The 17,519-nt window shown below is 39.3% G+C and overlaps 1 protein-coding gene across 50 annotated transcripts in view; it reads right to left on the bottom strand.

Moving 5' to 3' along the window:
- CELF2 (CUGBP Elav-like family member 2) overlaps nt 1-17,519 on the bottom strand; it is a 632,182-nt gene that overhangs the window by 153,176 nt on the left and 461,487 nt on the right. For all 50 annotated transcript variants that reach the window (XM_077264514.1, XM_077264512.1, XM_077264519.1 and 47 more), the window contains one exon: nt 13,252-13,300. In XM_077264514.1, the coding sequence (XP_077120629.1) occupies nt 13,252-13,300 (49 nt within the window). The remainder of the gene's footprint in view (nt 1-13,251; nt 13,301-17,519) is intronic.

Genomic DNA, 17,519 nt, shown 5'->3' with positions numbered 1-17,519 from the left:
GTGGGAAACTGTTTCTGTTCCCATTTTCGCATTGACCTATGATTTTGTTTTTTCTATATAGAAAGCAAAATATTATTGATGTGTTATCCTACAAATTTACCATTGGATGGTGATGGAGTCCGTCCGTAATAATGTTTATTACATATCTGATCATTTGGAAAGTACTAAGAATGAAATCTTAAACAATGCACGTTTGTCAACCACTCACTCTATTCATAATGACTAATGGAATTTTTAAAAAAAGAAGAACAAATAATACACACGTTCTGCAACCGAGAATAGTGGAGCACTGAGAGGTTGACCTGGGGTTAATTTACCTACATAGACTTTGACTATATTGTCTGAAGTGTGTTCTTAATCAATGATGAAGAGATACATGAACTAAAGCTTATTGATTACTAACGTATGCAAGAATATTAGATTTTATAATATTGAAAGCAGTGTGCTCAGTGGTTCAGGACACATAAGAGCACGACCATGGCCGCAGAATCCATAGAGACACAGAAGCCCCGTATATGGTTTACAGAGGAGCAAATCGTATACATATATAAAAGGAATCCTACAAAAGAGAACACACACGTCTTCAATTTCAATCATCACTACATGTAAAAATACACTCTACTAGTTGAAAAAAACATCAAAATAGCAGAATGCAAGATTTTACAACAAAAAAATGTTGCGTCAACATTCATCACCTACCCAGAACAAAATCTGGTTGCTGAAGAGACCATGATCCTGTTATAGTTGCAATCACAAAGCCATAACTTTATCATCTATGTAGGTGTGTTGTATTTTTTTTTTACAGAATAAGCTGCATTTTTTTATATCACCCTTTTTGGATACACACTGTATAGAAAAACGTTCTTTTTTTGGGTGATGGAATAGTAAAAATCAGTGAAAATCGGACCACACTCTGATGTCATTCGAGTGCAGTCCAATATTTTCCATGGATCCACAAACTTGAATGGCCAAGTGCAATCCAGAGACATAACGTGCATGCTGTGATTTTTTTCCTTGGACCACTTACACCGAGAAAAAAAATCAGACTTGCACACGGCCTCATGGAATAACATGGGGAAGAGTGCTACAAGTGCTTCTCACAAAATTAGAATGTCATCAAAAAGTTAATTTATTTCATTTCTTCAATACAAAAAGTTACCGTAATCTCATATATTATATAGTCATTACAAACTGAGTGATCAATTTCAAGTGTTTATTTCTGTTAATATTGATGATTATGGCTTACAGCCAATGATAACCCAAAAGTCATTATCTCAGTAAATTAGAATACTTTATAACGCCAGCTTGAAAAATCATTTTAACCCCTTCCTGACATGCGCCGTACATACTGTTCTGCAGGAGGTGCGTTCCTGCAAAGAGCGGTATATCTACACTGCCACGATCGCGCAACCTCACGCTGATCGCCGTAGTGATCGTGTGCGGGTGTCAGCTGTAGTAATGCCCACTATCGGTGCTAGCACCGATCACAGTCATTTAACCCCTCTGATGCCACTGTCAGTAGTAACAGAGGCATAGAGAAGCATCGCACAGGGAGGGGGCTCCCTGAGCGCTTCCATCAGGCCAACAATTTTGTTGTAAAAATGCGAAATCGCTGGTTACATTTTAATCCTTATAACTTCCGAACAAAAAAAAGTATGTTTACAAAATTGAGCTGATGTAAAGCAGACATGTGGGAAATGTCACTTAATAACTATTTTGTGCGATATGACTCTCTAATTTAAGGGCATAGAAATTAAAACTTTGAAAATTTCCTTTTTTTTCCACAAATAAACGCAAGTCATATCAAAGAAATTTTACCACTACCATAAAGTACAATATGTCACAAGAAATCAATCTCAAAATCACCGGGACCGGTTGAAGCGTTCCAGAGTTATAACCTCATAAAGTGACAGTGGTCAGAATTGTATAAATTGGCCTGATCAGGAAGGTGAAAACAGGCTTCGGGGTGAAGAGGTTAAAATCCAAAATGTTGGCCTACTGAGATGTATGTTCAGTAAATGCGCTGCTTTTGCATCAATTACTACATCAATCTGGCATGGCATGGAGGCGATCAGCCTGTGGCACTGCTGAGGTGTTATGGAAGCCTAGGTTGCTTTGATGGAAGCCTTCAGCTCGTCTGCATTGTTGGGTCTGGTGTCTCTCATCTTCCTCTTGAAAATAAGGTCAGGTGAGTATGCTGGCCAATCAAGCACAGTGATATTGTAGTTTCTAAACCAGATATTGATTATTTTGGCATTGTGGACAGGTTCCAAGTCCTGCTGGAAAATGAAATTTCCATCTCCAAAAAGCAGAGGGAAGTATGAAGCGCTCCAAATTTTTCTGGTAGACGGCTGTGCTGACTTTGCTCTTGATAACACACAGTGGACCTACACCAGCAAATTATAGTAAACACCTTCGGTACTCAAAAATGATACCCAGGAACAGATATCCTTGATAAAGGCCAGAGAGCCGAAACGTTGGAATATTTTGTCTTGTCCATTTACGTTGTCGGCTATGAATAAAGACTTTTTCAATCATATGGAAATTTCACAGAAGTATCATTTTTGAGTGCCAAAGGTGCTTACTATAATTTGTATTCAGTTTTTCCTTCTGAGCAAGTGGAGTGCAAAAAGTCTGACTATTTTTTAATCTACACCAGCAGATGACATGACTCCCCAAACCATCACTGATTGTGGAAACTTCACACTAGTTCTCAAGCAGTATGGATTGTGGCCTCTACACTCTTCCTCCAGACTCTTGGACCTTGATTTCCAAATGAAATGCAAAATTTACTTTCATCTGAAAACACCTTGGACCACTGAGCAACAGTCCAGTTCTTTTTCTCCTTGGTCCAGGTATGACGCTTCTGGCGTTGTCTATTGGTCAAGAGTGGCTTGATACAAAGAATGCAACACTTGTAGTCAATGTCCTGGATACGTCTGTGTGTAGTGGCTCTTGAAGCAATGACTCCATCAGCAGTCCACTCCTTGTGAATATCCCCAAAATTTTTGATTGTCCTTTTCTTAACAATTATTAAGACTGTGGCTATCCCAGTTGCTTGTGCTCCTTTTTCTACCACACTTTTTCCTTTCACTCAACTTTCCATTAATATGCTTGGATACAGCACTCTGAGAACAGCCAGCTTCTTTAGCAATGACCTTTTGTGGCTTACCCTCCTCGTGGAGTGTGTCAATGACTGCCTTCTAGACATCTGTTAAGTCAGCAGTCTTCCCCATGATTGTGGAGACTACTGAAACAGACTAAGGGAACTTTTTAAATGCTTAGGAAGCCTTTGCACATGCTTTTTGTTAATTATTCTAATTTACTGAGATAATGACTTTTGGGCTTTCATTGGCTGTAAGTCATAGTCATCAACATAAACATAAATAAACACTTGAAATAGATCACTCTGTTTGTAATCACTCAGTAGAATATATGAGTTTCACTTTTTGTATTGAAGAACTGAAATGAATTAACTTTTTGATGATATTCTAATTTTGTGACAAGCACTTGTATCTGTCAAAACGATGGATAGCACTCGTCCAATTTTTTAAGTCATGTGCACGAGCCCTAAATTATATAAATGTATTTGGGGCTGAAAGTTATTTTTGCAATCAGGTATTATTAGAAATTTTGCATCATTTGTCTTTTTTAGGCTCTTTGTTTCGCCATACATTCATCTTATATACACTGTGTTCCAAATTATTATGCAAATTGGATTTAAGTGTCATATTTAATTGTTTGGTTTTTCAAATAAACTCGTGGATGGTGTTGTGTCTCAGGGCTCAATGGATCACTGAAATCAATCTTAAACATAGTAACATAGTAACATAGTTAGTAAGGCCGAAAAAAGACATTTGTCCATCCAGTTCAGCCTATATTCCATCATAATAAATCCCCAGATCTACGTCCTTCTACAGAACCTAATAATTGTATGATACAATATTGTTCTGCTCCAGGAAGACATCCAGGCCTCTCTTGAACCCCTCGACTGAGTTCGCCATCACCACCTCCTCAGGCAAGCAATTCCAGATTCTCACTGCCCTAACAGTAAAGAATCCTCTTCTATGTTGGTGGAAAAACCTTCTCTCCTCCAGACGCAAAGAATGCCCCCTTGTGCCCGTCACCTTCCTTGGTATAAACAGATCCTCAGCAAGATATTTGTATTGTCCCCTTATATACTTATACATGGTTATTAGATCGCCCCTCAGCCGTCTTTTTTCTAGACTAAATAATCCTAATTTCGCTAATCTATCTGGGTATTGTAGTTCTCCCATCCCCTTTATTAATTTTGTTGCCCTCCTTTGTACTCTCTCTAGTTCCATTATATCCTTCCTGAGCACCGGTGCCCAAAACTGGACACAGTACTCCATGTGCGGTCTAACTAGGGATTTGTACAGAGGCAGTATAATGCTCTCATCATGTGTATCCAGACCTCTTTTAATGCACCCCATGATCCTGTTTGCCTTGGCAGCTGCTGCCTGGCACTGGCTGCTCCAGGTAAGTTTATCATTAACTAGGATCCCCAAGTCCTTCTCCCTGTCAGATTTGCCCAGTGGTTTCCCATTCAGTGTGTAATGGTGATATTGATTCCTTCTTCCCATGTGTATAACCTTACATTTATCATTGTTAAACCTCATCTGCCACCTTTCAGCCCAAGTTTCCAACTTATCCAGATCCATCTGTAGCAGAATACTATCTTCTCTTGTATTAACTGCTTTACATAGTTTTGTATCATCTGCAAATATCAATATTTTACTGTGTAAACCTTCTACCAGATCATTAATGAATATGTTGAAGAGAATAGGTCCCAATACCGACCCCTGTGGTACCCCACTGGTCACAGCGACCCAGTTAGAGACTATACCATTTATAACCACCCTCTGCTTTCTATCACTAAGCCAGTTACTAGACCATTTACACACATTTTCCCCCAGACCAAGCATTCTCATTTTGTGTGCCAACCTCTTGTGCGGCACGGTATCAAACGCTTTGGAAAAATCGAGATATACCACGTCCAATGACTCACCGTGGTCCAGCCTATAGCTTACCTCTTCATAAAAACTGATTAGATTGGTTTGACATGAGCGATTTCTCATAAACCCATGCTGATATGGAGTTAAACAATTATTCTCATTGAGATAATCCAGAATAACATCCTTCAGAAACCCTTCAAATATTTTACCAACAGTAGAGGTTAGACTTACTGGCCTATAATTTCCAGGTTCACTTTTAGAGCCCTTTTTGAATATTGGCACCACATTTGCTATGCGCCAGTCCTGCGGAACAGACCCCGTCGCTATAGAGTCCCTAAAAATAAGAAATAATGGTTTATCTATTACATTACTTAGTTCTCTTAGTACTCGTGGGTGTATGCCATCCGGACCCGGAGATTTATCTATTTTAATCTTATTTAGCCGGTATCGCACCTCTTCTTGGGTTAGATTGGTGACTCTTAATATAGGGTTTTCATTGTTTCTTGGGATTTCACCTAGCATTTCATTTTCCACCGTGAATACCGTGGAGAAGAAGGTGTTTAATATGTTAGCCTTTTCCTCGTCATCTACAACCATTCTTTCCTCACTGTTTTTTAAGGGGCCTACATTTTCAGTTTTTATTCTTTTACTATTGATATAGTTGAAGAACAGTTTGGGATTAGTTTTACTCTCCTTAGCAATGTGCTTCTCTGTTTCCTTTTTGGCAGCTTTAATTAGTTTTTTAGATAAAGTATTTTTCTCCCTATAGTTTTTTAGAGCTTTAATGGTGCCATCCTGCTTTAGTAGTGCAAATGCTTTCTTTTTACTGTTAATTGCCTGTCTTACTTCTTTGTTTAGCCACATTGGGTTTTTCCTATTTCTAGTCCTTTTATTCCCACAAGGTATAAACCGCTTACAGTGCATATTTAGGATGTTCTTAAACATTTTCCATTTATTATCTGTATTCTTATTTCTGAGGATATTGTCCCAGTCTACCAGATTAAGGGCATCTCGAAGCCACATGTGATAATTAGTTTTCCAGGTGATTCTAATTAAAGGAAAACTACTTAAAAATGATGTTCCACATTATTAAGCAGGCCATAGGTTTCAAGCAATATGGGATATAAAAAGGATCTCTCTGCTGCTGAAAAGCGTTAAATAGTGCAATGCCTTGGACAAGGTATGAAAGCATTAGATATTACACGAAAACATAAGAGTGATCATCATACTGTGAAAAGATTTGTGACTGAAACAGAGCACAGACAGAGTTAATGCAGATAAAGGCATAATGAGGAAGGTTTCTGCCAGATAAATTCATTGGATTAAGAGAGCAGCTGCCAAAATACCATTACAAAGCAGCAAACAGTTATTTGAAGCTGCTGGTGCCTCTGGAGTCCCTCAAACCTCAAGGTGTAGGATGCTTCAAAGGCTTGCTGTGGTGCATAAACCTACTATTCGGCCACCCCTAAACAGTTCACAAGCAGAAACAGTTGCAGTGGGCCCAGACATACATGAAGACTAATTTTCAAACAGTCTTGTTTACTAATGAGTGTTGAGCAACCCTGGATGGTCCAGATGGATGGAGTAGTGGATGGTTGGTTGATGGCCACCATGTCCCAACAAGGCTGCGACGTCAGCAAGGAGGTGGAGGCGTCATGTTTTGGGCCAGAATCATGGGGAAACAGCTGGTAGGGCCCTTTAAGGTTCCTGAAGGTGTGAAAATGACCTCTGCAAAGTATATAGAGTTTCTGACTGACAACTTTCTCCCATGGTATAAAAAGGAGAAACGTATCTTCAGGAGCAAAATCTTCTTCATGCATGACAATGCACCATCTCATGCTGCAAAGAATACCTCTGAGTCATTGGCTGCTATGGGCATAAAAGGAGATAAACTCATGGTGTGGCCACCATCTTCTCCTGACCTTAACCATATAGAGAACCCTTGGAGTATCATAAAGCAAAAGATCTATGAGGGTGGGAGGCAGTTCACATCAAAACAGCAGCTCTGGGAGGCTATTCTGACTTCATGCAAAGAAATACAAGCAGAAACTCCCCAAAAACTCACAACTTCGATGGATGCAAGAATTGTGAAGGTGATATCAAAGAAGGGGTCCTATGTTAACATGTAACTTTGCCTGTTAGGATGTTTTGGAGTTAAATAGCTTTTTTGTTCAGTGAATGTGACCTCCTAATGCTGCAAATTCCACAAATGAGCATTTTCAGTTCTTTAAAACATATCAAATGTTTAGAAATTCTACTGTGCCTAATAATTTGGAACAGTGCATTTTGAGTTTTTTTTTAAATTTTGGAGATTATACTGTTATCATTGGGAGGTTTCTTCAATAAAATTCGATGTATACTCTAATGGGTGATGACTTTTATTGGACTGACTGTCATTTGCACCGACCATTTAGGAAAATCCGAGAAAAATGCCATTTGCATAATAATTTGGAACACGGTGTATGGCCATAAATCAGCTGAGAAGAGCATAGAAAATACAGAGAAATGAGTAACAAACTTTCTTCTGCAGCCAAAAGTAGTGCAACTTAGAAGCTGTAGAGGGTAAATGGTGCAAGATTTTTAACCTCTTCCTGACATGGCTATTTTCTATTTTGTTTTTTTTTTGCATTTTTTGTTTTTTCCTCATCTTCTTCCAAGAGCCATAACTTTTTTATTTTTCTGTTGAAATAGTCACATGAAGGCTTATTTTTTGCTGGTCGAGTCGTAATTTTAAATTACACCATTCATTTTAACATGTGATGTACTGGAAAGTAAATTCCAAGTGCTGCGAAATTGCGAAAAAAGCGCAGTTGCACAATTATTTTTGTTTTTTTTTGTTGTTACCATGTTCACTATACAATAACATTGGCTTAGCAATATGATTCGTCAGATCAGTACAATTACAGGTATACCAAATATGTGTAGTATTTTCGTATTTAAGTAAAATTCAGAAATGTGTAAAAGAAATTTGTTTCTGTCGCCTCCGAGTCCATGAGTCAATATGGAGACAAAATCTCAGCATATGGTTTCCAATGGAGCCAAAATGTATTGACATATTTAAAAAGAAACCTACAGAGAGTACCTCGATACCCTTTTTGAAAATCTTCACAACTTAGAGGCTTTATAAAATTATTAAGGGGAGGATGTATAATAAGTAGTGATGATCGAGTGTACTCGTTGCTCGGGTTTTCCCGAGCACTCTCGGGTGACCTCCGAGTATTTATGAGTGCTCGGAGATTTAGTTTTCATCCCGGCAGCTGAATGATTTACAGCTACTAGCCTGCTTGAGTACATGTGGGGATTCCCTAGAAACCACGCAACCCCCACATGTACTCAGCCTGGCTAGTAGCTGTAAATCATTTAGTTGACGTGATTAAAACTAAATCTCTGAGCAGTCATAAATACTTGGAGGTCACCCGAGCAACGAGTACACTCGCTCATCACTAATAATAAGCTAATTGCACCTTTTTTGGTGTTACAAAGCTCAAAAATTGCCAGCTTATGAATACACAATAGATCTGGGTCACGCTGCTGGGCCATATCGTTCTCCAGTATGGGGATTCCCTATTTCAACTGTTGTAGTGGCCACTAGAAATAAGTGGTTTGCTTTGCGCAAACCCAGTTCACAGTCTAGGTCATTGGTCTCTGCCCGTACACAGGAGTTGTGGAAATTTCCTTACCTTCCGAAATGCCGTGCTCGACTTATCATTTGGTGGGCTGGCGCATCATAACCTTTGCGCTGCTTAATGCACAGATGATGCCATGCAAGCTCAGGAAATTCACGTAACTCCTGTCACATCCAGGAAGCACTGACCTGGACAGTGAACAGGAGTTGAGCACAGTGATTAACTCATCTCTAGTGACCACAGATGTGCTGTTTTTTTTCCATTCACTACTAAAGAACTTCCAAATAGAGCTGAATAGGTGTATTTCAATTTACAATGATTCGGTCAGTAAGATCAACTCTTCTAACTGCACATATGGGCAAGCAGGTCTTTGACATGTAACTCCATCAACACCTTTAGATCTGTTGCTGTATTCCCAAATAATAACTCACAGCGATCAGAAAGTTATCTCAGAAATTGCTGATATCCTATGGACAGGGGATATGTTGATTTTTTGGAGAACAGTCCTTTAAGTCAATAGCTTGCTACTTCAGAATGGATTATGCTGACTACAGATAAGCTCAACCTGCGGCAACATTTCAGAAATAGTCCTTGACACAAAAGTAATGATAATCAGAGAAGGCATACTGAACCTAAGAACAAATTTTAATACAAAAGGACGGTATATCTGTATTCTCGTATTAAATTCCATTTTATTCATCTTTAAATTTTCTCTTTAATGAAATCAGCATGAATACGAGTTCTAAATTTAGAAGGAAAACAAAAGCCCACTGGGAACTATAGGCATTCATGATTTGCATTGGGAGATATGCAGATCTTTTAATACCCTGGTTACTAATTAATGAGGCTAAGCGCTTTTCTTTCATAAGGAAACATTCCTGGCTGTAATGACCTGCAGGAATTTCTTTACAAAGTTCAATTAATTGAATTTATGGGAATGTTTACTAGTTATCATTCACATTTATCCCAGCTACTACTGGCAGCTGTTGTGTATAGTATCATGGGTAATGGAATCTTCTGTGAATGTTTACTCTATGAAAATACAATGTAATTATGTGCAGAGACGAGGAATCAAAAAACAAATAATAAACCCATATATTTCCATAATTAAGCACTGTCAGTATAATAAGCAGCTTTCTGTTATTATCATTGTACCATTCCATTTTCACCTAACATCAGAATGTTCCATGGAAACCTTTTGGGGTTTACGGCACTAGCCGTGTCGACAGGATCAAAACGAAAATAGTAAGTTATGGGCAAAGTCACACTGAAACACAATTTGCTGAAAAGACAAACTGATTACATGAACCGTCATGTGATATTACCTAGGCAAACTCGAAAATAGCAAGATTTCAAGGTAATTTCAATTCTTGGCCAGTATTAGACTTGAATTCATTGTGCCCACTAAATCAAATGATCACACACCCTCCAGCCATACAGAACACGTTCATGTCCAGTTTAATCACATTATCAACTTACTTGTACACAAAATACATATCATAAATAAGGTCTACTAGATTATTTAGAAATAGGACTCTAGTGGCAAATGAAAAACTATGGAGAAGATGTACACCTAAGGCACCATTGCAGCCTCTTTGTTGTTAGAATCGGTGGGGTTAACAAATGCCATCAATTACTGACATCAAAATATGACTTTAACACCTTCCCTCCCTAGGACGTAATAGTATGTCATAGGGATGGCGCGGGCTCAGAAGCTGCCACACAGGACAGATGCCGGCTGTGTTGCACAGTCAGTTCCTGCCTCTAACCACCATACTCAATGTGGACAAATCTGAACTAATTATCTTTCCTCCATCTCACACACCTTCCCTACCTGATCTATCTATCACAATAAATTAATTCACACTTCCCAGTAATTCGCTGCCTCGGAGTAACCCTTGTCTCTGCTCTGTCCTTTAAACCACACATCCAAGCTCTCGCCACCTCCTGTCACCTCCAGCTCAAAAATATTTCCAGAATCCGTCCTTTCCTCAACCCTCACTCTTCCAAAATGCTTGTGCATGCCCTAATCATCTCCTGCCTCAACTACTGCAACTTCCTCCTTTGTGGCCTACCTTCTAACACTCTCACAACCCTCCAGTCCATCCTTAACTCTGCTGCTCGACTAATTCATCTCTCTCCTCGCTACACTCCTTTTTGCAAATCCCTTCACCGGCTCCCAATTTCCAAGCGTATCCAGTATAAACTACTAACACTGACCTGCAAAGCCATCCATAACTTTTCGCCTCCGTATATTTACGAACTAATCTCTCAATATCTTCCCTCACGTAATCTCTGGTCCTCCCAAGACCTCGTTCTCTCCTCCACGATTATTCGCTCCTCACCCAATCGCCTCCAAGACTTTTCCCGAATATCCCCATCCTCTGAAATTCTGTGCCCCAACACATCCGGTTATCCACCACATTTGGATCCTTCAAACGGAAACTGAAGACCCACCTCTTCAAGAAAGCTTACAGCCTGTAATGATCACACGGCCACCTCAACACCATCGGAGCTACTGCAACCCCCGACCTACTGTCTCCTTCCCCATAATCCTGTAGAATGTAAGCCCGCCAGGGCAGGGTCCTCTTCCCTCTGTACCAGTCTGTCATTGTTAGTTTTGTTTAATGTAAGCGATATTTGCATTTTGATGTTACCCCTTCTCATGTACAGCACCATGGAATTCATGGTGGTATATAAATAAATAATAATAGTAATAATAATTAGAGCTACCTGTGATAGCTGCTACATAACCACATAAATGGTGCTGTCAATACCTCACAGAAGCATTAACCCCTTAGTGACGGAGCCAAATTTTTTAAATCTGACCAGTGTCACTTTATGTGGTAATAACTCTGCAGCGCTTCAACAAATCCCAGTGATTTTGAGACTGTTTTTTCGTGACACATTATACTTTATGATAATGGTAAATTTAGGTCAATATGTTTTGTTTTATTTATAAAAAATATCAACAATTTGAGAAAAATGTTAAAAAATTAGCAATTTTCAAAATTTGAATGGTTATCCCTTTAATCCAGATGGCCATACCACAGCAAACCATTAATAAATAACATTTCCCACATGTCTGCTTTACATCAGCACCATTTGTGAAATGTTATTTTATTTTGCTAGCATTTTAGGAGGATTAAAAATGTAGCAGCAATTTTTCATTTTTTTCAAGGAAATTTACAAAATTAATTTTTTTAGAGGCTTATCCATGTTTGAAGTGACTTTAGTGGTCCCATATATTGGGAAACCCCCAAACGTGATACCATTTTTAAATCAGCACCCCCTGACGTATTGAAAACTGCAGTCAGGTAGTTTATTAACCCTTCAGGTGCTTTACAGGAATTAATGCAAAGTGGTATGACAGAAATGAAAATGTGTATTTTTATCACCTAAATGTCTCTAACTTCTGAACAGATTTCTACAGCCGTTAGATTCTTAGGCCGCTATTTGGTTGTGAATTGCCATGGCAAACATCAGGACCACAAAATCATGATCTGAAGGCACCAATTTGGATAAAGAGGAAGCCCCCACACTCTGTTAACCATTTATATGATGTAGTCACTATTGACAGCAGCATCTAAGGGGTTAAACAGATTTGGACAGTGCAAACACTGATTGTGGCTGATACAGCAAGTTGTCAGCTATAGTGTACAGCCGGCAGCTGCTGGATTGTCACCTGTATGGGGAGGCTATTTTCTTATATCTCAGGTCAGTTAAAAGACGTATTGGCTGTCATTAAGGGGTTAAATTGCATGATACTCAAGATGCATCCATTCAGGCTTCCAATCAATTGGAAACTGCAATATTGTAGTATTGCAGTATATATTAGAAACAATCAAATCTGCAAGAAATTGTAGGCTCAATGCCCCTAAGAAGACATAAAAAAATAAAATAAAAATAAGTTTTTAGAAAAATAAAAAAACTTACCTTTTCCTTAACCAAAAATAGAAAGAAATTAATCATATTTACTTTCGCCATGTTCATAAGTCTATAAAATTATTTGCTAAATTGTTGTTTTTCGGTTGCTCTATCTCCCCCCAAAATGCAATATAAAGGGATTAAAATGTTTTATGTACCCAAAAATTGTACCAATAAAAAACCCAGCTCAGCACAACACAAAAAAAACAAGCCCCTAAACTGCTCCATTGTTAGGAAAATAAAAACTAGTTACGGGTCTTAGAGAATGGAGACACAAACCATTTAATTTTTTACAAAGTTCAAAAAGAGTTTAAGCCACTAAAATAATTTGAAAAATATATAAACTTGGCATTGATGTAATCAAACTTTTTTAATAAAGTCATTTTCACAATGAAGACCTTAAAAACTAAGCGTTAAAAAAATAATGTCGGAATTACATGTTTTTCACCATTTCACCTCACATGGAATTTTTGGCCTGTTTTTCCATGTTCTGTATATTACATGGTAAAACGTATGGTGCAATTTAAAACTACAACTTGTCCCGCAGGAAAACAAGACACCATTTGGCTATATCAATGAAAGAATAAAAACATTATTGTTCCCGGAAGAAGGGAAGGAGAAAGCGAAACAGCAAAAGAACAAATTGGCTGCTACATTAAAATGTTTTCTAACCTTTTATTTATCATATAAACGGATTAAAAGGTACAAATCCAAAAACTTACCGTTTGACTTTTCACTATCTGCAGGCTTCATCTGAATAGGATGATGCATCTAAAAAATATAAAGTTATAATTCATTACATTTCTGATACATTTTATAATGGGCTACAATAATGTTCACATACTGTACATGTACAGTATATGATATGCAGAATTTAATGTAACATGGATTATTGTATGGTCTGAGAAAAGTAAATAAAAGGTCCTTGTAAACATACCAGCCTAAAATAATCATTTACATAAAACCCATTCTTATCAATTCTTTTCGTACAGAAGAGCATCATGGTTGCCTAAATTAGCTCAGTCTTCTGGCTCTAGTCTTGTGAAATTAATTAACAGGAATATGCCAGCAGGTTTTTGCTATCTAATCTGAAGACACCATGAGATAGGGGCTGAAACATAGATTTCAGCAATGTGTCACTTTTTTGGCCCAATGAAGGTTTGATCAGCAGGAGATTATCACTTCTTGGTTTACAGCTCACATGACTGCTAGACTGACCCCGCCTCCTGTGATAAGCAGCTTACTGTCAACAGACAATGTGCATAGAAAGTTGTGGTGTGGGTGGAGTTAGCTCTCAGAGCTCTGCTTTATGCTATATCGAAGAACTCTGATTGTGTCACAACTGCTGCACCCAGTAATATAAGTGATACATCGTTGGAATCAGGGTCTCTTTTCCTACATTATGCTGCTCTCAGATATAGCAAAAACTTGCTGATAGATTCCCTTTAAGATAGTTTGTGGCAGATACACATGCCAATCTGTCAGAATATGTGGACTATATTGTGCTGGGTATACTGGATATTTTGAATAGTTTTATAGTTTTCAAATCTTTTAGGCATTTTCTATTTTCTCTCAAAATAAAATAGCAAACAGCAAATCAACGCTGATCAATTTCTTTTCATGTGATTCCTACTTGCACATAGCAGAAGAGGGCCCCATTGCAAGCATAAAAATAAGGTTTCTGCTGGGTGCTGCCTGACACCACCATATGTCTAAGCACCTATGGGATGAAGACTCTTGGAGCACTTGTGAAGAACACATACCTTTGTAGGTTCTCATCACTTATTGGAATGGAAAGAAGATCAACCTGGAATGGGTCCCCACTTTTCAGGGTCCACCAGACTACTGTAGGGGCAGCCTTTATAATATGTAATACCGTATATATTCGAGTATAAGCCGAGATTTTCTGCCCATTTTTTGGGGCTGAAAGTCCCCCTCTTGTCTTATACTCGAGTCATACCCAGGGGTCGGCAGGGGAGGGGGATTGGGGGCTGCAGGTCCCTGGCTCTCTGGTGCTGCAGCTTCTTCCTGTACTGAGCGGTCACATGGTACCGCTCATTACAGTAATGAATGTGCGGCTCCACCTCCCATAGGGTTGGAGCCGCATATTCATTACTGTAATGAGCGGTAACGGTGACCGCTCAGTAGTTAGAAGCTGCAGCGCCGGGGAAGCAGGGACTGCACCGCGCCAGGAGCAGGTGAGTATAATGGGGAGGGGAGCGCAGCGCTGTGCGATATTCACCTGCTCCCCGTTCCGGTGCCGCTCCGTCTTCAGCGTCTTCTGCAGTGATGCTCAGGTCAGAGGGCGTGGTGACGTGGTTAGTGCGTGCCCTCTGCCTGAACGTCAGTGCAGAAGATGCTGAAGTTGGAGCGGCGCCGGAACGAAGTCAGGTGAATATTGAAAGTGCCGGGGGCTTGAGAGGTGAGTATGTGATTTTTTTTATCGCAGCAACAGCAAATGGGGCAAGTGTCTATAAGAAGCATCTTATGGGGCCATAATTAACGTTTGTGCAGCACTGTATGGGGCAAGTGTCTGCATGGGGCATCTTATGGGGCCATAACGATTGTGCAGCACTATATGGGGCAAGTGTCTGTATGGGGCCATAATCAACGTTTGTGCAGTACTATATGGGGCAAATATCTTTATGGAGCATCTTATGGGGCCATAATCAATGTTTGTGCAGCACTATATGGGGCAAATATCTTTATGGAGCATCTTGTGGGGCCATATTCAACGTTTGTGCAGCATTATATGGGGCAAATGTCTGTATGGAGTATCTTATGGGGCCATAATCAACGTTTCTGCAGCATTATATGGGGCAAATGTCTATATGGAGTATCTTATGGGGCCATAACGTTTGTGCAGCATTATATTATATGGGGCAAATGTCTGTATGGAGTATCTTATGGGGCCATAACGTTTGTGCAGCACTATATGGGTCAAATATCTTTATGGAGCATCTTATGGGGCCATAATTAACGTTTGTGGAGCATTATATGGGGCAAGTGTCTGTATGGAACATCTTATGGGGCCATAATCAAGGTTTGTGCAGCATTATATGGGGCAAATATCTTTATGGAGCATCTTATGGGGCCATAATCAACATTTGTGCAGCATTATATTGGGGAAATGTGTCTATGGAGCATCTTATGGGGCCATTATTAACCTTTATTCAGGATTATATGGGGCATATTTTAATATGGAGCATCTTATGGGGCCCATCATGAACTGTATGGAGCATTATATGGGGCTCCTGATTCAATATGGATATTCAAAAACACTTAACCTACTGATGTCTCAATTAATTTTACTTTTATTGGTACCTATTTTTACTTTTGACATTTACCAGTAGCTGCTGCATTTCCCACCCTAGGCTTATACTAGTGTCATTAAGTTTTCCCAGTTTTTTGTGGCAAAATTAGGGAGGTCGGCTTATACTCGGGTGGGCTTATACTCGAGTATATACGGTAGGTTGTTTTCTACAGGACATTGGCAATGTGTGAATTTTCTGAATATGGGTGGTGAGATAATCCATAAGTAAGTACTTCATACACAATTATGCTAAAGTATCAGCGGATGTTATCTGTGTCAACAAATGACGCTGCATTATGCTAATGCGATGTCATCTAGTGGCTACAATGAGAAAAGTAATACACATTTTAATGTGGAAACACATTGGATTTCTATTAGCATCACATTGAAATGTATTTATGTTTCCACTATTCTGTTGGCACTAACTAATAAATATGTGCATTTTCTTCCATCAGAAAGTAACAGAAAGATTATCTATAATAATTGCAAATTCATTTATTACCAGAAGGGGATCTGAATAAAAACAAATGCATTTCTCTAGAAGTATCTATACATATAAACACACATATAGGTTAACCGCTGGAATGAATGTGCATAAAATGAAAGGTATTGAATTTATGTGTACACGCTGGTTAAATAGGTTAATTCAATTCAGAAAGGCAACTGCGCTGAGAGCGGTTTAACCCCTTGAGTGCAAGAAAAACATTTAGCACTCTCTGCTCAGAAGAGTCTAGATAGTGATGCTGAGAAGTCTAATAGGGATCAAGGCATTCAACATAGCAGAATAAATTACAGTACAGAGATTACATTTCTTCCAGTTGTAATACCATCTGGAAATAAATATATTCACTGACACAGCGAGAGATACAACCTTTGCTGGAAATAACAGGAGTGACAAGGCAGCCTATTGAAAGCACTATGGTTCGCTTTGTAAAGTTTAGCAATCGGAGGGAACAATGCCTTTTATTATAGAAGACACTATGGGGCATAATTATGATGTATAACTTGGGGTAAGGTTAATATTTTAACATCTCTTATGGCTACAGGTCTTACTTATTAATTAAGGCTACTTTCACACTAGCGTCGTGCACTGCACGTCTCTATGCGTCGTTTTGTAGAAAAAACGCATCCTGCAAAAGTGCTTGCAGGATGCGTTTTTTCTCCATTGACTTGCATTAGCGACGCATTGCCACACGTCGCAACAGTCGTGCGACGGTTGCGTCGGACCGTCGCCACCAAAAAACGTTGCTTGTAACGTTTTTTGGTGCGTCGTTCCCGTCTTTTCCGACCGCGCATGCACGGCCGGAACTCCGCCTCCTCCTCCCCGCACCTCACAATGGGGAAGCGGATGCGTTGAAAAACAGCATCCGCTGCCCCCGTTGTGCGGCGTATTCACTGCTAGCGTCGGTACGTCGCAACGACGCAATTCGTCGTGCGTCGTCCGACGCTAGTGTGAAAGTAGCCTAAGTCACAGGAGTAGGATCAAAATTAATTTAACCAGAATAGAAATGGACGATGCTGGAAGTTAACTATATGAGGGTCTACTGTTTAACGTGCCTGTTTTAGTTATTATTCACACCAAATACTAACTGCTGCAGAAAAAATACAGTTCTCAGATGCTACCTGCTGCAGAAAAAAAATACAGTTCTCAGATGCTACCTGCCGCAGAAAAAAATA

Source organism: Ranitomeya variabilis, chromosome 5 (assembly GCF_051348905.1).
Source record: "Ranitomeya variabilis isolate aRanVar5 chromosome 5, aRanVar5.hap1, whole genome shotgun sequence".
Lineage (NCBI taxonomy): Eukaryota > Metazoa > Chordata > Amphibia > Anura > Dendrobatidae > Ranitomeya > Ranitomeya variabilis.
The sequence above is the reverse complement of the archived record's forward strand: the minus strand, read 5'-3'. Positions and strand labels throughout refer to the sequence as shown.